Source organism: Salmo salar, chromosome 01 (assembly GCF_965601325.2).
Source record: "Salmo salar chromosome 01, fSalSal1, whole genome shotgun sequence".
In the NCBI taxonomy this organism is placed as follows: Eukaryota; Metazoa; Chordata; class Actinopteri; order Salmoniformes; family Salmonidae; genus Salmo; species Salmo salar.
The window spans coordinates 81,967,489-81,990,293 of NC_138291.1; the positions used below are offsets into that span (position 1 = coordinate 81,967,489).

A 22,805-nucleotide genomic window follows, 5' to 3' on the forward strand; every position below is an offset into this window, starting at 1 on the left:
TGTGCTCAGTCCTCTTTTTCCTGTAGTCCACAATCATCTCCTTTGTCTTGATCATGTTGAGGGACAGGTTGTTGTCCTGGCACCACACGGACAGGTCTCTGACCTCCTCTATATAGGCTGTCTCATCATTGATCAGGCCTACCACTGTTGTGTCATCGGCAAACTTAATGATGGTGTTGGAGTCATGCCTGGCCATGTAGTCATGAGTGAACAGGGAGTACAGGAGGGGACTGAGCACGCACCCCCTGAGGGGCCCCTGTGTTGAGGATCAGCATGGCGGATGTGTTGTTACCTACCCTTACCACCTGGGGGGCGGCCCGTCAGGAAGTCCAGGATCCAGTTGCAGAGGGAGGTGTTTAGTCCCAGGGTCCTTAGCTTATTGATGTGCTTTGAGGGCACGATGGTGTTGAACGCTGAGCTGTAGTCAATGAATAGCATTCTCACATAGGTGTTCCTTTTGTCCAGGTGGGAAAGGGCAGTGGAGAGTGCAATAGAGAGTGCATCATTTGTGGATCTGTTGGGGCGGTATGCATATTGGAGTGGGTCTAGGGTTTCTGGGATAATGGTGTTGATGTGAGCCATGACCAGCCTTTCAAAGCACTTCATGGCTACAGACGTGAGTGCTACGGGTCGGTAATCATTTAGGCAGGTTACCTTAGTGGTCTTGGGCACAGGCACTTGGACAGGGAGAGGTTGAAAATGTCAGTGAAGACACTTGCCAGTTGGTCAGCGCATGCTTGCAGTACACATCCTGGTAATCCGTCTGGCCCTGCGGCCTTTGAATGTTGACATGTTTAGAGGTCTTACTCACATCAGCTGCGGAGAGCGTGATCACACAGTCTTCCGGAACAGCTGGTGCTCTCATGCATGTTTCAGTGTTATTTGCCTTGAAGCAAGCATAGAAGTAGTTTAGCTCATCTGGTAGGCTAGTGTCACTGGGCAGCTCTTGGTTGTGCTTCCCTTTGTAGTCTGTAATGGTTTGCAAGCCCTGCCACATCCGACGTGTGTCAAAGCCGGTGTAGTACGATTCGATCTTAGTCCTGTATTGATGCTTCCGGGTTAGAGTCCCACTCCTTGAAAGCGGCAGCTCTAGCCTTTAGCTCAGTGCGGATGTTACCTGTAATCCATGGCTTCTGGTTGGGGTATGTACGTACGGTCACTGTGGGGACGACGTCATCGATGCACTTATTGATGAAGTCAATGACTGATGTGGTGTACTCCTCAATGTCATCGGAGAAATCCCAGAACATATTCCAGTCTGTGCTAGCAAAACAATCCTGTAGCTTAGCATCTGCTTCATCTGACCACTTTTTCTATTGATCTAGTCACTGGTGCTTCGTGCTTTAATTTTTGCTTGTAAGCAGGAATCAGGAAGATAGAATTATGGTCAAATTTGCCAAATAGAGGGCGAGGTAGAGCTTTGTATGCGTCTCTGTAGGTCGAGTAAAGGTGGTCTAGAGTTTTTTTCCCTCTGGTTGCACATTTAACATGCTGATAGAAATGAGGTAAAACGGATTTAAGTTTCCCTGCATTAAAGTCCCCTGCTACTACGAACGCCGCCTCTGGGTGAGCGTTTTCTTGTTTGCTTATGGCGGAATACAGCTCCTTCAATGCTGTCTTAGTGCCAGCCTCTCACTGTGGTGGTATGTAAACAGCTACGAAAAATACAGATGAAAACTCTCTAGGTAGATAGTGTTGTCTACAGCTTATCATGAGATACTCTACCTCAGGTGAGTAATAGCTCGAGACTTCCTTAGATATCGTGCACCAGCTGTTATTTACAATAATATAGTCTGCCGCCCCTTGTCTTTCCAGACGCCGCTGTTCTATCCTGCCGGTACAGCGTATAACCAGCCAGCGTATAACGTTGGTCATTGATTTTATTCTCCAAAGATTGCACGTTTTCTAGCAGAATGGAAGGAAGAGGGGGTTTATTCGATCGCCTATGAATTCTCAGAAGGCAGTCCACCCTCTGGCCCCTTTTTCTCTGCCTCCTCTTCACACAAATCTCAATGATCTAGGCCTGTTCCCGAGAAAGCAGCATATGGTTCAAGTCGGGCTCGTCAGACTCGTTAAAGGATTAAAAGGATTCTGCTAGTCCGTGGTGAGTAATCGCAGTCCTGATGTTCAGAAGTTATTTTTGGTCATAAGAGACGGTAGCAGCAACATTATGTACAAAATAAGTAAAAAAATAAGTTATGAATGAACAAAAAAACACAATCGATTGGGGACACGTAAAACGTCTGCCTTCTTCTCCTGCGCCATTTTATAATGTCATTAGATTAAAGCCAGCAAGTATTAGGAAGTATCAAACATCTTTAGGTTTCTCTGGCAAAGCCATGTTAACCTCTCTAGGGTCGGCGGGACGAAATCGTCCCACCTACGTAACAGCCAGTGGAATCCTGTGGCGCGTTATTCAAATACCTTAGAAATGCTATTACTTCAATTTCTCAAACATATGACTATTTTACACCATTTTAAAGACAAGACTCTCGTTAATCTAACCACACTGTCCGATTTCAAAAAGGCTTTACAATGAAAGCAAAACATTAGATTATGTCAGCAGAGTACCCAGCCAGAAATAATCAGACACCCATTTTTCAAGCTAGCATATAATGTCACAAAAACCCAGAAGACAGGTAAATGCAGCACTAACCTTTGATGATCTTCATCAGATGACACACCTAGGACATTATGTTATACAATACATGCATGTTTTGTTCAATCAAGTTCATATTTATATCAAAAACCTGCTTTTTACATTAGCATGTGACGTTCAGAACTAGCATACCCCCCGCAAACTTCCGGTGAATTTACTAAATTACTCACGATAAACGTTCACAAAAAGCATAACAATTATTTTAAGAATTATAGATACAGAACTCCTCTATGCACTCGATATGTCCGATTTTAAAATAGCTTTTCGGTGAAAGCACATTTTGCAATATTCTAAGTAGATAGCCCGGCATCACAGGGCTAGTTATTTAGACACCCAGCAAGTTTAGCACTCACCAAAGTCAGATTTACTATAAGAAAAATATTATTACCTTTGGTGTTCTTCGTCAGAATGCACTCCCAGGACTTCTACTTCAATAACAAATGTTGGTTTGGTCCCAAATAATCTATAGTTATATCCAAACAGCGGCGTTTTGTTCGTGCGTTCAAGACACTATCCGAAAGGGTAAAGAAGGGTGACGAGCACGACGCATTTTGTGACAAGAAAATTCTAAATATTCCATTACCGTACTTCGAAGCATGTCAACCGCTGTTTAAAATCAATTTTTATGCAATTTTTCTCATAAAAAAGCGATAATATTCCGACCGGGAATCTGCGTTTAGGTAAAAAGACGAAAGAAAATAAAGCATGGAGTCGACTCGTGCACGAGCCTAAGCCCATTGTCCTCTGATCGGCCACTTGCCAAAAGCGCAAATGTGTTTCAGCCTGGGGCTGCCTCGATATCATTCAGCTTTTTCCCGGGCTCTGAGAGCCTATGGGAGCCGTAGGAAGTGTCACGTTACAGCAAAGATCCTCAGTCTTCAATAAACAGAGACAAGAAGAACAAGATCTTGTCAGAGAGGGCACTTCCTGTAAGGAATCTTCTCAGGTTTTTGCCTGCCATATGAGTTCTGTTATACTCACAGACACCATTCAAACAGTTTTAGAAACTTTAGGGTGTTTTCTATCCAAAGCCAATAATTATATGCATATTCTAGTTACTGGGCAGGAGTAGTAACCAGATTAAATCGGGTACGTTTTTTATCCGGCCGTGTCAATACTGCCCCCTACCCCCAACAGGATAACAATTTACCACAGGTTATTCATTCTCTGAAGGTTATTTGTGTGGATATCTGAGATGTGCTGCAGCATGACTCGTAGTGCTAATGAAAGAAACACTCAGTTTCAAATTGTTGGGCTGAACTTGTTTTTTGTAATATGGATCTGCTTTTACTTGTTTGGTGTGCTGCAAATGTATTCCCCCTTAAATGGAGTAGTATTCAGAAATGTTTTACAATATGTGCAATATGATCAGGTGTACACAGGGATAATGAATGTTATATGGGCATCACATAGTTTGTCTGTGTTTGTACTCACTAATTAAAATTATTTATATGTCAGACGATTAGGCCCACGTGCCCAAGACATTACACACATTTCCTGTTTTAATCATTTCATTAGCATTTACATTTACGTCATTTAGCAGACGCTCTTATCCAGAGCGACTTAGCCTTGAGACTAGGCTGATGAAATTTGGTAATAAGTATTGTACAAAAATGTCTCAAAATATTTATTGTGTTGTAAGTATTGTCTTCACCTGTCCTTTGTCATTATATGTACACATAGGACACATAATTACACTGTAGATACAACTAACTCTGTAGGGAATGCTATTGTATTGACTTAAAATTGCCCCTTGTTGACTTGGCACAACTTCTTTGCATTGAGTGAAGGAAAAACTGTTTGACAGTTTAACCTGATAACCAGATGTAACATGGGTATGTTTCTCTAGCCACTGGAGTATGCCTAACAAGGTATTTCAATATGTTTTTTTACTACCACAGCACACATCTCAATAAAGGAGAGGGGGTACGTCCACTTAATTATCACTGGTCACTGTAGACAGACAGCATGGTTTGCAGTCATCATATTGTTCCCTGTTTCCTGAAGATGTAGAACGGAGTGAGGCCTATCAGCACGTCCTAACACTTTTTTGGTTCCTACATGATTCCATATGTGTTATTTCTAGTTTTGATGTCTTCACTATTGTTCTGCAATGTAGAAAATAGTAAAAATAAAGAAAACCCTTGAATGAGTAGGTGTGTCCAAGCTTTTGACTGGTACTGTATATATACATAGGGTGCCGTCGGAAAGTATTCAGAACCCTTGACTTTTTCCAAATGTTGTTACTTTACAGCCTTATTCTAAAATGGATTAAATACGATTGAGCTCAGATGCATCCTGTTTCCATTGATCATCCTTGAGATGTTTCTACAACTTGATAAGAGTCCACCTGTTGTAAATTAAATAGATTGGACATGATTTGGAAAGGCACACACCTGTCAAAAAGGTCTCACAGTTGACAGTGCATGTCAAAGCAGAGGTCGAAGGAATTGTCCGTAGAGCGCCGATACAGGATTGTGTCGAGGCAAAGATCTGGGGAAGGGTACCAAAAAATGTTTGCAGCATTGAAGGTCCCCAAGAACACAATTGCCTCCATCATTCTTAAATGGAAGAAGTTTGTAACCATCAAGGCTCTTCATAGAGCTGTCCGCCTGGCCAAACTGAGCAATCGGGGGAGAACGGCCTTAGTCAGGGAATTGACCAAGAACTCAATGGTCACTCTGACAGAGCTCTACAGTTCCTCTGTGGAGATGGGAGAACCCTCCAGAAGGACAACCATCTCTGCAGTAGTCCATCAATCAGGCCTTTATGGTAGAGTGGCCAGACGGAAGCTACTCCTCAATAAAAGGCATAGGACAGCCCACTTGGAGTTTGCCAAAAGGCACCTAAAGGACTCTTAGACCATGAGAAACAAGATTCTCTGGTCTGATGAAACCAAGATTGAACAATTCGGCCTTAATGCCAAGTGTGACGTCTGGAGGAAACCTGGCACCATCCTTATGGTGAAGCATGGTAGTGGCAGCATCATGCTGTGGGGATGTTTTTCAGCGGCAGGGACTGGTAGACTAGTCAGGATCGAGGCAAAGATAAACAGAGCAAAGTACAGAGAGATCCTTGATGAAAACCTGCCTCAGCGTTCACTACTTCAGACTAGGGTGAAGGTTCACCTTCCAACATGACAATGACCCCAAGCACACAGCCAAGCCAAGGCATGAGTGGCTTCGGGACAGGTCTCTGAATGTCCTTGAGTGGCGCAGCCAGAGCCCGGACTTGAACCTGATCAAAACATCTCTGGAGAGACCTGAAAATAGCTGTGCAGCAATGCTCCCCATCCAACCTGACAGACCTTGAGAGGATCTGCAGAGAAGAATGGGAGAAACTCTCCAAATACAAGTGTGCCAAGTTTGTAGCGTCATACCCAAGAAGGCTCGAGGCTGTAGTCGCTGCCAAAAGTGCTTCAACAAAGTACTGAGTAAAGGGTCTGAATATTTTATTTGTATAATTTAGCAAACATTTCTAAAAACCTCTTTGCTTTGTTATTATGGGGTATTGCGTGTAGATTGATGAGAGGAAAACTATTCAATACGTTTTAGAATAAGGCTGTAACGTGTGAAAATGTGGAAAAAGTCAAGGGGTCTGAATACTTTCCGAATGCACAGTGCATATATAGATATATGTTGTGTCTTTACTGTCATTAAATGTGAAAACTTGTTTTATCAAATCAATTCTCTATGTGTAATTATTATTATGTGATTAAACTAATAATGTAAACTTAATTAACTAGGAAGTCGGGGCACCACAGAAAATGTTGATTTACAGAGCTATAATTTTCCGAATATAACTCTTCAGATATTTTAATATCTGATCGATTAGTCATTCTCATTCATGTATTATCCTCTTACAGCTACTTAAGGATAGGGGGCAGTATTGACAATTTCGGAAAAAATATGTGCCCATATTAAACTGCCTCCTACTCAAACTCAGAAGCTAGGATATGCATATTATTAGTAGATTTGGATAGAAAACACTGAAGTTTCTAAAACCGTTTGAATGGTGTCTGTGAGTATAACAGAACTCATATGGCAAGCAAAAACCTGAGAGAAATCCTACCAGGAAGTGGAAATCTGGATGCATGGGCTCTCTTCAAGTCGTTTCCTATTGAATACACAGTGACGTAGTAATAATTGTGCACTTCCTACGGCTTCCACTAGATGTCAACAGTCTTTACAAAGTTGTTTGAAGCGTCTACGATGAACAGAGACCGAATGAGAAGGAGGGGAAGTTGTTGAGGCAGGGAATGACATCACTTCTTGGCGCGCGTTCATGAGGGTGGACCCTCCGTTCCAAAATGTTTTTCAAGACACAGGAACCGTCCGGTTGAAATATTACTGAATCTTCACATTCTGAAGGCCCTAAAGATTGATGTTTTACAACGTTTGACATGTTTGAACGAACGTAAATACAACTTTTTTTAAACTTTTCGTCGTGACATCATCCGCGCGCTTCCTACATTTGGAGTAGCTTACTGAACGCGCGAACAACAAGGAGTTATTTGGACATAAATTATGGACTTTATCGAACAAAACAACATTTGTTGTGGACCTGGGATTCCTGGAAGTGCCTTCTGATGAAGATCATCAAAGGTAAGGGAATATTTCTAATGCAATTTATGATTTTAGATGACTCCAAGATGGCGGCTATCTGTATAGCCTAGTGTATTTTTCTGAGCTCAGTACTCAGATTATTGCAGAGTGCTTTCCTCATGAAGCTTTTTTGAAATCTTTCATAGCGTTTGCATAAAGGAGCTGTTCATCTATAATTCTTTGAATGACAGTTTAATTTTGTATACATTTTTATGACAAGTATTTTTGTAAATTGTGGCGCTGATTCACCGGCAGTATTTGAGGGAAAATATTTTCTGAACGTCATGCGCCGATGTAAAATGCTGTTTTTATATATAAATATGAACTTTATCGAACAAAAAATGCATGTATTGTGTAACATGATGTCTTAGGAGTGTCATCTGTTGAAGATCGTGAAAGGTTAGTGCTGCATTTAGCTGTGTTTTGTGTATTTGTGATGCATGCTAGTTGCTTGGAAAATGGCTGTGTGGTTATTTTTGTCGATGTACTCTCCTAACATAATCTAATGTTTTGCTTTCGCTGTAAAGCCTTTTTGAAATCGGACAACGTGGTTCGATTCAGGAGAAGTGTATCTATAACATGGTGTAAAATAGTCTTATGTTTGAGAAATAGAAATTATTAGATTTGGTTTTGAATATGGCGCTCTGATTTTTCACTGGCTGTTGATCCCGCTAACGGGATCGGAGCGGTAAGAGGATTTATTATTACCTTGTTAGTCTCATTCCAAACGTCGTAAAATTCTTGGTTATCTGCACAAACTCTAGCATAAATTATGAATCAGTGATATACAAATTGGCTTAAATATTTATTTATTATCTAACTAAATAATCACAGAAATACACAACAGACAAACAGTAGATATTGGTTTCTAACAATGATAGAAAAGTCCCTAGTGGGCTAAGCCGATATGACAGCTTGGTAGACAAAAGGAAAGGAGTGGGACTGAGAAAGAACGGGAAAGACAATATGGATTCATTACACACAGTCTATAATTATATTCATTGAAATGCTAGTCCTTTGCACATTAAAGGCCGCTCATTCGAGAATAATTGCAATGTATATATATATATATTTACGCCCGTATGTCATTGTTGTCTTCTCTGTAAGAATCCTTGATTGTCATGTAAGGTTCATCAGTCTGTGGTTAACTTTCATTGAAGTCACAACATCTTTTGCGGTTGTAGAATGGATACTTCAGAGTACCATTCAGAAATGTTGTCGGTATTCTCGTTCTAGGTTTACGTAATTTCTAGCTGCAGACTAGTAATTCGTGTCGTCTAGAATTTGCTTCTTCTGTACTGAATCAATTGTCTCAGAGTTTAACCATTTCCAGCCGTGTAGCCAACGCTCCACGTGGGATGGTTTTCTAGTCTTATGGTTTGCGTTGTCTTAACCAATCGAGACGTCCGGCTTACATCTCTTTGGCTTGAAATGTAAATTTCGTCACAGGTGGTTTTATACATTTCAAAGAAAAGGGCGGTTCCATGACGCCTGATGTAATGGCTGGCTAACGGGGGCGAGGCCACTGACTAGTTAAACTTTACATTGAAGACAATTCTCTCATTTTAAAGGTTAATATCCCATTACATCATTTCACAAATAGTTTAATCTTAACTCATTCATTTTATACAAGAATTAGATGCAAACCCCATAATTGAGAAATGTACAGTTATGTGTGTTTCCTGTCCGTCATCATCAAATGAAACACACTCAACATGACTGCCCCTTAAGTGTCCACGGACCACTCCCACAGTAGAAATATTGTTTAATTCTCCCATTTTGGGGATTTAGGAGTTTGGCCAAGTCTTTCTTTGTTCTCTCTAGGCTCTCTACCCCCATACTGCATGGATGTTTCTACCCAGTATTTATGACCTGAGGTAAGAAACCTGGTTTAGGAGAGGGGTGGGGGTGCCACGATCTATACCCAGAAAGGGCCACGTCATGACAGTCCCCCCCTGGTGGTTTGGATCTTGTGATTATCCTGCAAGTTACAAACCAACATAATAATAATGACCACGTGATGTCCTGGTTGTAGATCATCATTGCAATCCCACTCTGGTGGTTGACCTTGGTAGGTTCTCTGAAAGCAGAGCAGACCAACACAAGGATGGGCAGTGGATGTCCGGTTGGTAATCGCCATTGCAGTCCCCCTCTGGTGGTCAACCCAGGTAGGATTTCTGCAAATGGAACAGGCCGCCACAAGGATGGGCAGCGGATGTCCGGATTGGGATCGCCGTTCCGGACCCATCATCTGGTTGTACAGACTGGAAGAACTGAGCAGTAACTTAGGCAGACGTTAACTTCCCTGGGCTTCCCAGTCAACAGCCAGTGGAATCGCGTGGCGCGAAATACAAATACCTAAAAAATGCTATAACTTCAATTTCTCAAACATATGACTATTTTACACCATTTTAAAGACAAGACTCTTGTTAATCTAACCACATTATCCGATTTCCAAAACCTTTACAGCGAAAGCAAAACATTAGATTATGTCAGGAGAGTACCCTGCCAAAAATAATCACACAGCCATTTTCAAAGCAAGCATATATGTCACAAAAACCAAAACCACAGTTAAATGCAGCACTAACCTTTGATGATCTTCATCAGATGACACTCCTAGGACATTATGTTATACAATACATGCATGTTTTGTTCAATCAAGTTCATATTTATATCAAAACCCAGCTTTTTACATTAGCATGTGATGTTCAGAACTAGCATACCCACCGCAAACTTCCGGTGAATTTACTAAATTACTCAAGATAAACGTTGAAAAAAATACATAATTATTTTAAGAATTATAGATACAGAACTCCTTTATGCAATCGCTATGTCCGATTTTAAAATAGCTTTTCGGCGAAAGCACATTTGCAATATTCTGAGTACATATCTCGGCCATCACGGCTAGCTATTTTGACATCCGCCAACTTCGGGGTCACCTAAACTCAGAATTACTATTAGAAAAATTGGATTACCTTTGCTGTTCTTCGTCAGAATGCACTCCCAGGACTTCTACTTCAACAACAAATGTTGTTTTGGTTCCAAATAAACCATAGTTATATCCAAATACCTCCGTTTTGTACGTGCATTCAGGTCAGTATCCGAAGGGTAACGCGCGAGCGCATTTCGTGACAAAAAAATTCAAGCTATTCCATTACCGTACTTAGAAGCATCTCAAACGCTGTTTAAAATCAATTTTTATGCTATTTTTCTCGTAAAATAGCAATAATTTTCCAACCGGGCAACGTTGTATTCATTCAAAGAGAGAAAGAAAAACATGGCGAGTTCTCCTGCACGTGCGCATCTCCAGTCTCACTGTCCCCAGGCTGACCACTTACAAACTCTGCTCCTATACTTTGCCCAGAGACAGCAGACACCCTATTCCACTTTCTGGCGGCTTTAGAGAGCCAATGGAAGCCTTAGAAAGTGTCACGTTACAGCACAGATGCTGTAATTTCGATAGAGATGTAACAGAAGGACAACAAATTGTCAGACAGGGCACTTCCTGCATAGACTCTTCTCAGGTTTTGGCCTGCCATATGAGTTCTATTATACTCACAGACACCATTCAAACAGTTTTAGAAACTTTAGAGTGTTTTCTATCTAAATATAATAATTATATGCATATTCTAGTTTCTGGGCAGGAGTAGTAACCAGATTAAATCGGGTACGTTTTATATCTGGCCGTGAAAATACTGCACCCTATCCCAAAGAAGTTAATTAACTAGGAAGTCGGGGCAGCTGGGAAAATGTTGATTTAGAAAGCAAAATATTTCAGAATATAACTCTTCAGATATTTTAATATCTGATCGATTAGTCATTCTCATTAAATTTACTACCTGGTGATGTCATCAAAACAGGCTGAAATTTCAGGTTTTGACTGCACTGGGCCATTAACAGGCTCTTATTTAGCTCTTTATAAATAGTACACTGTTCTGAAAACTATTCCTGAGATATTTACCTATTAGAAACAATTTGAATATCAAACTCACAAAAATTATAATTACACAATTACACACACTTACCATAACATGTGCTAATTGTGATGGTAATTGTGATAGTAGCCATTTTGAAGAATCAGAAATAAAAAAATATCAAGGTAACACCCCCACACATGTGATATCATTGAAAAGCCCAGAATGTCCTCTCAAAGATACAACGGGACCTAACACAATGCCATGTATGGACTTATAGACCAAAAACGAATGTCCATTAGAGAGGACAAAAATTAATTGCTTGTCCTCAGCAACTCTGCCTTCATTCCCCTGGACAGATGTGGAAAGACTTTAGAGAGAACAGCTCACTCTCCCAAGATTAAGGCTTAGAGGGGTGGCCTTCATCGTGATTGTAATGAGTCCTAGGTGTAGCTGGTGTAGAGAGTCAGGCGCAGGACTGCAGATATGAATAGTCAAAGTACTTTTACTCAAAATGTCAAATATACAAAGTAACAAATACATGCACACCATGACAGACCAAAAATACAACAAACAATCACTCACAAAAAAACATGGGGGAACAGAGGGTTAAATAATGGAGCACTAATTGTGGGATTGAAATCAGGTGTGTAAAGCAAAGACAAAACAAATGGAAAATGAAAAGTGGATCGGCGGTGGCTAGAAGGCCGGTGACGTCGACCGCCGAACGCTGCCCGAACAAGGAGAGGGACCGACTTCGGTGGAAGTCGTGACAGTGATACTGGATCCATTATGTCATAGGACAGCTGAATCACTACTAGTAGATGTTTTGCAACTGTTAGTGTCTTTTGAGAGCTCATTGTGTTCCCTCTTAAGGAGAAAGTAGATCATATCATCTTAATGTTATGAATTATGAATGAATTACTCCCTGGATTAATCTGAAGAAACTGGTTGTAAATGATCAAAGATGATGATGTGTTGGTGTCTTTCAGATCGATAAGTACCTGTACGCCATGCGTTTCTCCGACGAGACGCTGATGGACATCATGAAGCGATTCAGGAGGGAACTGGGGAATGGGCTGGGTCGGGACACTAACCACACAGCAACTGTCAAGATGCTGCCCACCTTCGTCAGGTCCATTCCTGATGGGTCAGGTGAGCATGGACACTCCAACCAGATACTCAGAGGAAGAAGAGTTGTGGGAAATCTGTGCCTGGTTCTTTCTTTTTTAAGGACAATATGTAATTACATGTTAAAGATTTGTACAGTTACAAATCCAGGTGTGAGGCAGAAACCAGTTGGTCAAGTGGCATGGTTTCTGTTTTTTCACCCATTGGCTAGAGTCACAATAGAAATAACAGGGTCTGGGCCCATATCCACAAAGAATCTCAGAAAAGGTCCTAAGAATGAAAAAACTCTCAGCTCAGAATAGGTTTTAGGATGATGTTAAGACACTGCCCAGACAAACTCTGAGCAAGGAGTAAACTCAACTCATAAAAGTTTCTCAGCTGATAATCACAACAGTTTGAGTTACCGCAAAGGAAAGATAGTTATGACTTTTGTCATGTCTTTGGCATCATTAAAGTGAAGACTTATTTTATCAAATAAATTCTCTGCAATTATTATTACGTGATTAAACTAATCATGTAAACGTAATTAACTAGGAAATTGGGGCACCAAGGAAAATCTTCAGATTACAAAGTTATAATTTTCCTAATATAACTCTTCAGACATTTTAATATCTGATCAATTAGTCTTCTAATTAATGAATTATTCTTTACCTCACGCTAGTCTCATTCCAAACGTCGTAAATTGTTGGTTATCTGAACGAACCCAACCTTTACTATGAATCATCCATACACCAATTGTCTTAATTATTTATTTACTAACTAACTAAATAATCACAGAAATGCATAAACAAACAACACAGTAGATATGGTTACAAGGAAATGATAGGGGAGGTTCCCTAGTGGGCTAAGCCGATATGATGGCTTGGTGGACAAAGGGAAGTGGGTGTACTGAGAACAGCGGGAAAGACAAAAAAATGAATCACTACACAGTTGATAATTATATTAATTGAAATGGTAACCCTTTGCACATGAACGCTCACTTATTTGGGAATAACTGCAATCAATATATATTTACACTCAGTGTGTCGTCGTGATCTCTGTTGGAATCCTCCATTCATCCAAGCGTCTCTCTCTCTGCTTCCCTAAAGATCAAAGTCTTTCATGGTTAGAATGGGTACTTCAGAGTACCATTCAGAAATGTTCTCATACCATAGATGTTTCGACGGTTGTCGGTCTTCGTATCCCAGGTTGACATAATTTATAGCTGCAAACTAGTAATTAGTATCTAAGATTTCCTCATATTCTGTAGAGATCGATAGTCTCAGAGTTTAACCATTTCCAGCCGTGTAGCCAATGCTCCATGTGGTATGGTTAGGAATTCAATAACTATTCGCAATCACAGCTCACGCTGTGGGTTTTCTTAATCTAAACTCAAACCTGTGCCTGCGTTTTTCTGGATTTTTTTGTTGTTATTCTGTCTCTCACTGTTCAAATAAACCTACCATTAAAATTATAGACTGATAATTTCTTTGTCAGTGGGCAAAGGTACAAAATCAGCAGGGGATCAAATACTTTTTTCCCTCACTGTATGTGTTCTTCAATTCTAAGTTTGATTTGAAGGAGCAATGTGAACTAGAGCAATCAAAGTGTCTGCCAAAGTGCTGGTTAAAAATGTGTGCAATTCCTAACAAGCAAGCAGGGGAGGAAGTCTAGTGGGTTTGACTACCTCTCGACATACTATTGCTATGCTACACTGAAGTTTCTGACTTTCTCCCATCAGGAGACCAATTTGGCAGAGAGTGAATAATAGCAGATACAGTGTTGTTGTCAGGCAATAGCAGTAGGGCAAAATTATGTTGTTAATCCGTCTGCACTCAGTGTTTTAGTAAAATAAGCATATTATCAGACCATCACTTTGAAGTGCAGTACCAGTCAAAAGTTTGGACACACCTACTCATTCAAGGGTTTTTCTTTATTTGTACTGTTTTGTACATTGTGGATTAATAGTGAAGATGTCAAAACTATGAAATAACACATGGAATCATGTAGGAACCAAAAAAGTGTTAAACAAAGGTTTTTATATATCATTTAGATTCTTCAAAGTAGCAGCCCTTTGCCTTGATGACAGCTTTGTACACTCTTGGCATTCTCTCAACCAGCTTCACCTGGAATGATTTTCCAACAGTCTTGAAGGAGTTCCCACATATGCTGAGCCCTTGTTGGCTGATTTTCCTTCACTCTGCGGTCCAACTCATCCCAAACCATCTCAATTGAATTGAGGTCAGATGATTGTGGGGGCTAGGTAATCTGATGCAGCTCTTATCACTCTCCTTCTTGGTTAATTAGCCCTTACACAGCCTGGAGGTGTGTTGGGTCATTGTCCTGTTGAAAACAAATGATAGTCCCCCTAAGCGCAAACCAGAGTATCGCTGCAGAATGCTGTGGTAGCCATGCTGGTTAAGTGTGCCTTGAATTCTAAATAAATCCATGACAGTGTCACTAACAAAGCACCATCACACCTCCTCCTCCATGCTTCGCGGTGGGAACCACACATGCAGAGATCATCTGTTCACCGTTTCTGTGTCTCACAAAGACACGGCGATTGGAACCAAACATCTCAAATTTGGACTCATCAGACCAAATGACAGATTTCCACCAGTCTAATGTCCATTGCTCGTGTTTCTTGGCCCAAGCAAGTCTCTTCTTCTTATTGGTGTCTTTTAGTAGTGGTTTCTTTGCAGCAATTAGACCATGAAGGCCTGATTCATGCAGTCTCCTCTGAACAGTTGATGTTCAGATGTTCTGTTACTTGAACTCTGTGAAGCATTTATTTGGGCTGCAATCTGAGGTGCAGTTAATTCTAATGAACTTATCCTCTGCAGTAGAGGTAACTCTGGGTCCTCCTTTCCTGTGGCGGTCCTCATGAGAGCCAGTTTCATCATAGCGCTTGATTGTTTTTGCGATTGCACTTGAAGAAACGTTCAAAGTTCTTGAACATTTCTGGACTGACTGACCTTCATGTCTTAAAGGATGGACTGTCATTTCTCTTTACTTATTTGAGCTGTTCTTGCCATAATATGGACTTGGTCTTTTTCCAAATAGGGCTATCTTCTGTTTACCACCCCTACGTTGTCACAACACAACAGATTTGCTCAAACGCATTAAGGAAAGAAATTCCACAAATTAACTTTTAACAAGGCACACCTGTTAATTGAAATGCATTCCAGGTGACTACCTCATGAAGCTGGTTGAGAGAATTCCCAGAGTGTGCAAAGCTGTTATCAAGGCAAAGGGTGGCAACTTTGAAGAATCTCAAATATAAAATATTTTTAACATGTAGAAAATTGTAAAAATAAAGAAAAACCTTGGAATGATTAGGTGTGTCCAAACTTTTTACTGGTACTGTAAATCAGATCAAAAGTGAAATAAATCCCACTGTGAGTGTGTTAGCTAGTGAATGACGTAAGAGATTATATGGAGTAGGCCTTTAGGGTTCATCGTTTGTATTCCCTCTTGTTTTTTAAAAAACTTTTCAGTTCCTTTGGTTTACAAAAAATAGATTGTCACGCCCATAAAACTACTACTGCTTTAATTGCGACATGTTCTCAAGATAGTGTGAAACTGTCTTTAATTCCCGGGAAGAGTGGATTTTTGGCAGGAGCCAGGAGCTTTTGACAAAATGACATCTGATATACTATTGCATGGCAATGCCAACAGTAGTCAGCCCAGACATGACAATCATTGGGCAACACAAAGATTTGAGTCACTGAGTACAGTTGCATGCACACAATATTGCGATTATTGTGGATAGTCAGATTAATATAATAGTTTGATTAAAATGTTTACATGCTTTACAAGAAGAACGATTTCCCTAATAATCCTGTTTACATGGACACATCTGAAATCAGGCTACCTAGTTTAAGTTTTAATGTTACATGCACAAGTACAGTGAAATGCCTTTCTAGCAAACTCAAAACCCAACAATGCAATAATCAATAACAATGTAATACTAGTGTCACGTATGTCGTAGTGTGTAGACCAAAACGCAGCGGGAAAATGTATACTCATCTTCTTTTTATTAGTGAAGGAAAAACAAACAACGTATACAAAAACAAACGAACTAGACAGTCTCGTCAGGCACACAGCAAAACAAGAAACAATCTCCCACAAAATCCCATGACAAACACATTCCTATTTATAGGACCTTCAATCAGAGGCAACGATAGACAGCTGCCTCCAACTGAAGGCCCCAGCACCAATTAGCTAAACATAGAAATACAAACGACTAGACTGAACATAGAAATAAATTAACATAGAACAATAACCAAAACCTTGGACTAATAAATCAAATACCCCTCTACATACACAACCACCCCGAACCATATAAACCATATAAACCAAATACCCCCTCTACATGAACACATGAACACATACACAAACACAAACACACCCTGAACCACATCCTGACCAAACTATAAGAACAAATAACCCCTTTACTGGTCAGGACGTGACAACTAGAAAAAAACACAAGAAATAAGAAGAAATATGAAGAACACAATAAGTAAGTAAGCATACTATATACAGGGTAAGTTCCAATACCATATTTACAATGTGCAGGATACTGGAGGGATGGAGATAGATGCAGTATGTATAGGGATAAGGTTACTATGCAACAGGATATAAGATAAACAGAGTAGTAGCAGCTTGTATGTGAGTGGGTGTTGTGATAGAAAAATTACATATTTACCTGATTTGTTTAATATTAAAAGATAGATATTTGTTTGACAGTTTCTGATTATTGTTGCTTGGTTTTATAGTTAGGTAACACCAGTGAATTTGAGCAGGAAGTTAATGTATTCTAAAATTGTAATCTGTTTTGATTACGTGGAACAGTGTCCAGTAATTAAAGTAGATTGAAATAAGTATTGACTATTAAGCTGATAAAAGAGGACCAACTTTTTGAAGGTTCTACATTTGTTAAACAACAGGTTTATATTTTTACTAAATTAAGGCAACAGGTTGCAATGTTTACATTGCCGGAAATGGGTTATGGGTTTGTTTATTTTAGACGGTGTCGATTCCACATAATGAAACACTGTATTAGAGCTCCCGAGTGGCGTAGCATCCTAAAGCACTGCATTTCAGTGCAAGAGGCATTGGCGAAAATCTGATATCAACTTTCGAGGGGACAATTACATTACATTTTCTCAAGAGCAATTCCTGAGGGGGACACCAAAACTAGTGCCGTAAAACATAGCCTACATTGTAATATGGTAAATGTATATTGAGGAACCAAAGAAATAAGGTGTTTGCCGTACTCCTAACTACCGGTACCAAAAACTACACAACTAATCACAACAGCAATACCATTGCTTTTAACAAATCTTAGTTCAGTCACCAGTTTAAGTTGAGAGTGGGGGTATCCATGGCATTTTCCAATTATGTTCCTATTTTACAAGTCAAAAAAATTGAGAACCTTTCATAATGTTGCCAAACAAAGACTCAACAAACTTACCTGAGACTCCATGTCTCAGCCAGTCTGTCCCTGCATATCTGTCCCCAACTCTGCTGTCTGTGTGCCATCTGTTGCCTGCTCTGCCTAATGACATCATTGTGAAACATTTCCATTAGAATTTCATTTCTTTCTTATGAACATTTTATCAACTAGTCTTTGAGATATTAGGCTACTAGGGTTCTTACTATGCGTTTTGGTGTACTGAAAAATACTCAGATGTCCGTCTTTTATTTTTCTGCCATTTTTCTACCTGGCTGGCTGGCTACACACACACACACAGTGTGTAGGTTATTTACAGTAGGAGATGGGCTTCTATCATCTTCAATCATTCTATTTGGGCTTCGATCTAAAAGGTAGCTAGCAAATGTGAAACGGATTAAAATGACGAGTTGACAGCTGTATGAGTTCACCATTTACACAACATATGCTGCAACCTTTTGTAATTTTAATAGTTTGTTTCATATTGGCTGGCTTCCAACAATAGCTGAATTTGCAAAGCTAGTGAGCACCAATTCAGTTTCAGTGGTGTTTGCTATAATCTTTGCTACCCGGGTTAAATAAAGGTGAAATAAAATAAATAAATAAAAGTTCACTTGCGACAATTTAGCTTTTGCAACGAGACCATTAAATATATTTAAGACAATGGTAGAAGAGAGTGTAGTTCTGTTCAGTTTGGATTTCAGTTTATCGCTAACCTTATCACAGGGACTTTGAAGCACTAACTTACATCATCTGCATGCTGATTCCATCTTTGACGACGCCACATAACTGGAATAGGTACTAGCTAGCTTAATAGTTAATATTTGCGCGCTAGCTCTGCAAATTCAGCTAATGTGTGTGCGCGATTGACTGGATTAACCTCACGTCAGTTACGTGCATTGAGTGCCTTTCAGACAGTAGATACGACCTCTCTGTTACCTAGCAAGCTAAGGAACTGGCAGTGGATCAAACCATTGTGAGGCAAAGGGTGGGGGGGTTGCAATCTTTTGAAACTTAAAAACGCGCTATTAAGTGTCTATAATCAGCACAATTGCTTTCATTGCGTATTATTAATATTATTTAAATTACATAGTTATGTTTCAGTGATATATTGGGAGGGACAAATCATATTTTTCCCAGGATGGGGGGGTCGTGTCCCCCCCGTCCCCCCCGGGATTTCCGCCCCTGGCAAGAGGGGTCACTATAGTCCCTGGTTCGAATCCAGACTGTATCACATCTGGCCGTGATTGAAAGTCCCATAGGGCGGCTCACAATGGACCAGCGTTGACGAGGTTTGGCCCGGTAGGCCGTCATTATAAATAAGAATTTGTTCTTAACTGACTTGCCTAGTTAAAGAAAGGTTAACAGGAACAATCTAAGGTGACAATATAGTAACAATATCATGATAATTTGACATGGTGATTAAAAAGAGAGACCAGTCATATAATACAATATGGGAGTGAATTGTTAGACTCAGTGGAGAGATACATGTTGCCATGTCTAAGGGTAGCACAAGCTAAATTAAGCGCACATAAACGTTGGGGTACATTAAAATTAATGATTATCATGATCATGATTTGTTTGTAGTTAAAACCTTTGGGTTGCTGATTATGATATTATTATACTGAATGCTAAAGAAATGTACATTTCTCTTCCAGGAGAATGGGGATAGTCATTTTCTCTCTCTTTGAAATGTTTCCTGAGGCTATGGTCTTGGAAGAGGGGTTAGTGAAATTCAGCAATTTTATAGGTAAAACGGTATCTGGATTCGGTGGTAAAGAGGAGTTACCAAATTAAATAAGGCCTGCCCATTTTTGTTGGATTTTACTAATGTTCTCAGTTTTAATTGACCACGTGAATTATTCTGATATTAAATGTACTGAGGAAACTTACTGTAAACCTGGGATACAAAATGTATGAAATATTTTACTGTTTTTTTATTAATTTGTCTAACATAAACTCAACAAAAAAAGAAACGTCCCTTTTTCAGGACCCTGTCTTTCAAAGATAAATCGAAATAACTTCACAGATCTTAATTGTAAAGGGTTTAAACACTGTTTCCCATGCTTGTTCAATGAACCATAAACAATTAACAAACATGCACCTGTGGAACGATTGTTAACCTAGTATCCCACCTCGACAACGCTAGTGTCCCACCTCGACAACAGCCAGTGAAATTGCAGGGTGCCAAATTCAAACAACAGGAATCCCATAATTAAAATTCCTCAAACATACAAGTATTATACACCATTTTAAAGATAAACTTCTTGTTAATCCAACCACAGTGTCCGATTTCAAAAAGGCTTTACAGCGAAAGCACACCATGCGCGTTATGTTCAGTAATGTATTGTCTCAAATAACATCTGGTGAAATTGCAGAGCCAAATCAAATTACAGAAATACTCATCATAAACATTGATGAAAGATACAAGTGCTATACAAAGGATTAAAGATAAACGTCTTGTTAATCCAGCCGCTGTGTCAGATTTTAAAAAGGCATTACGGCGAAAGCACACCATGCGATTCTGTTAGGACAGCGCCTAGCCACAAAACACCATACATACATTTTCCAGCCAAGGAGAGGACTCACAAAAGTCAGAAATAGCGATTAAATTAATCGCTTACCTTTGATGATCTTCATCTGGTGGCACTCCCAGGACTCCATGTTACACAATACATGTTTGTTTTGTTCGATAATGTCTTCCTTTATGTCCAAAAACCTCTGTTTTGTTGGTGCGTTTAGTTCAGTAATCCAAAGGCCCAAAGCGAGCTTTTAACATCCAGACGAAAAGTAAAAAAAGTACAATAAAAGTTCGTAGAAACATATCAAACGATGTTTAAAATCAATCCTCAGGTTGTTTTTGTCATAAATAATCAATAATATTTCAACCGGACAAAAGCTTCGTCAATAGAAAAGGAGAAACAAGAAAGGTGCGCTACCGATCACGCGCTGGACTCATGTCTGAAAATGTCCACTGTCCACTCATTGAAAGTGCTGTATCTCCCTAATTTTTCAGAGTAAAAGCCTGAAACAATGCCCAAAGACTGGCCACATGTAGAAGAAGCCATAGAGATCGTGAACTGGGTCCTAAGTCTTTGTATGGTGGATAGGCTTTCAATGGAAAAACAGCCTTTCAAAATAATAGTACTTCCTGGATGGATTTTCCTCAGGTTTTCGCCTGCCATATCAGTTCTGTTATGCTCACAGACATTATTTTAACCTCTATGGGCTAGGTGGGACGCTTGCGTCCCACCTACTCAACAGCCAGTGTAATCCCGTGGCGCGATATTCAAATACCTTAGAAATGCTATTACTTCAATTTCTCAAACATATGACTATTTTACACCATTTTAAAGACAAGACTCTCGTTAATCTAACCACACTGTACAATTTCAAAAAGGCTTTACAACGAAAGCAAAACATTAGATTATGTCAGCAGAGTACCCAGCCAGAAATAATCAGACACCCATTTTTCAAGCTAGCATATAATGTCACATAAACCCAAACCACAGCTAAATGCAGCACTAACCTTTGATGATCTTCATCAGATGACAATCCTAGGACATTATGTTATACAATACATGCATGTTTTGTTCAATCAAGTTCATATTTATATCAAAAAACAGCTTTTTACATTAGCATGTGACTAGCATGTGACTAGCATTCCCACCGAACACTTCCGGTGAATTTACTAAATTACTCACGATAAACGTTCACAAAAAACATAACAATTATTTTAAGAATTATAGATACAGAACTCCTTTATGCACTCGCTATGTCCGATTTTAAAATAGCTTTTCGGTGAAAGCACATTTTGCAATATTCTGAGTAGATAGCCCGGCCATCAAGGTTAGCTATTTTGACACCCACCAAGTGTGGTACTCACCAAACTCCGATTTACTATTACAAAAGTTTGATTACCTTTGCTGTTCTTCGTCAGAATGCACTCCCAGGACTTCTACTTCAATAACAAATGTTGGTTTGGTTCCAAATAATCCATAGTTATATCCAAATAGCGGCGTTTTGTTCGTGCGTTCAAGACACTATCCGAAAGGGTAAAGAAGGGTGACGCGCCCGACGCGTTTCGTGACAAAAAAATTCAAAATATTCCATTACCGTACTTCGAAGCATGTCAAACGCTGTTTAAAATCAATTTTTATGCGAGTTTTCTCGTAAAAAAGCGATAATATTCCGACCGGGAGTCGTTGTTTTCGTTCAAAGAGAGAGAAAGTAAACATGGTGTCGGCTCGTGCACGCGCCTCCAGTCTCATTGTCCTCAGATCGACCACTATCCAAATGCGCTAATGTTTTTCAGCCAGGGCCTGCAAAGCCACCATTCATCGTTCTGGCGCCTTCTGAGAGCCTATGGGAGCGTTAGAAAATGTCGTGTTATGCCAGAGATCCCCTGTTTTGGTTAGAGATGACGTGCCTTAGGCATGCTGCAAGGAGACATGAGGACTGCAGATGTGGCCAGGGCAATAAATTGAAATATCCGTACTGTGAGAGGCCTAAGACAGCGCTACAGGGAGACAGGATGGACAGCTGATTATCCTCGCAGTGAAAGACCACCTGTAACAACACCTGCACAGGATTGGTGCATCCGAACATCACACCTGCAGGACAGGTACAGGACAACAACTGCCCGAGTTACACCAGGAATGCACAATCCCTCCATCAGTGCTCAGACTGTCCGCAATAGGCTGAGAGAGGCTGGACTGAGGTCTTGTAGGCCTGTTGTAAGGCAGGTCCTCACCAGACATCACTGGCAACAACGTCGCTTATGGACACAAACCCACCGTTGCTGGACCAGACAGGACTGACAAAAAGTGCTCTTCACTGATGAGTCACGGTTTTGTCTCACCAGGGGTGATGGTCGGATTCGCGTTTATCGTCAAAGGAATGAGCGTTACACCATGGCCTGTACTCTGGAGCGGGATCGATTTGGAGGTGGAGGGTTTGTCATGGTCTGGGGCGGTGTGTCACAGTATCATCATACTGAGTTTGTTGTCATTGCAGGCAATCTCAACACTGTGCGTTACAGGGAAGACATCCTCCTCCCTCAT

The 22,805-nt window shown here is 40.2% G+C and overlaps 1 protein-coding gene across 1 annotated transcript in view; it reads left to right on the forward strand.

Moving 5' to 3' along the window:
- hk1 (hexokinase 1) overlaps positions 1 to 22,805 on the forward strand; it is a 43,160-nt gene that overhangs the window by 1,760 nt on the left and 18,595 nt on the right. Inside the window, exon 2 of the mRNA XM_014213546.3 lies at positions 12,170 to 12,332. Coding sequence (XP_014069021.1) covers positions 12,170 to 12,332 — 163 coding nt within the window. The remainder of the gene's footprint in view (positions 1 to 12,169; positions 12,333 to 22,805) is intronic.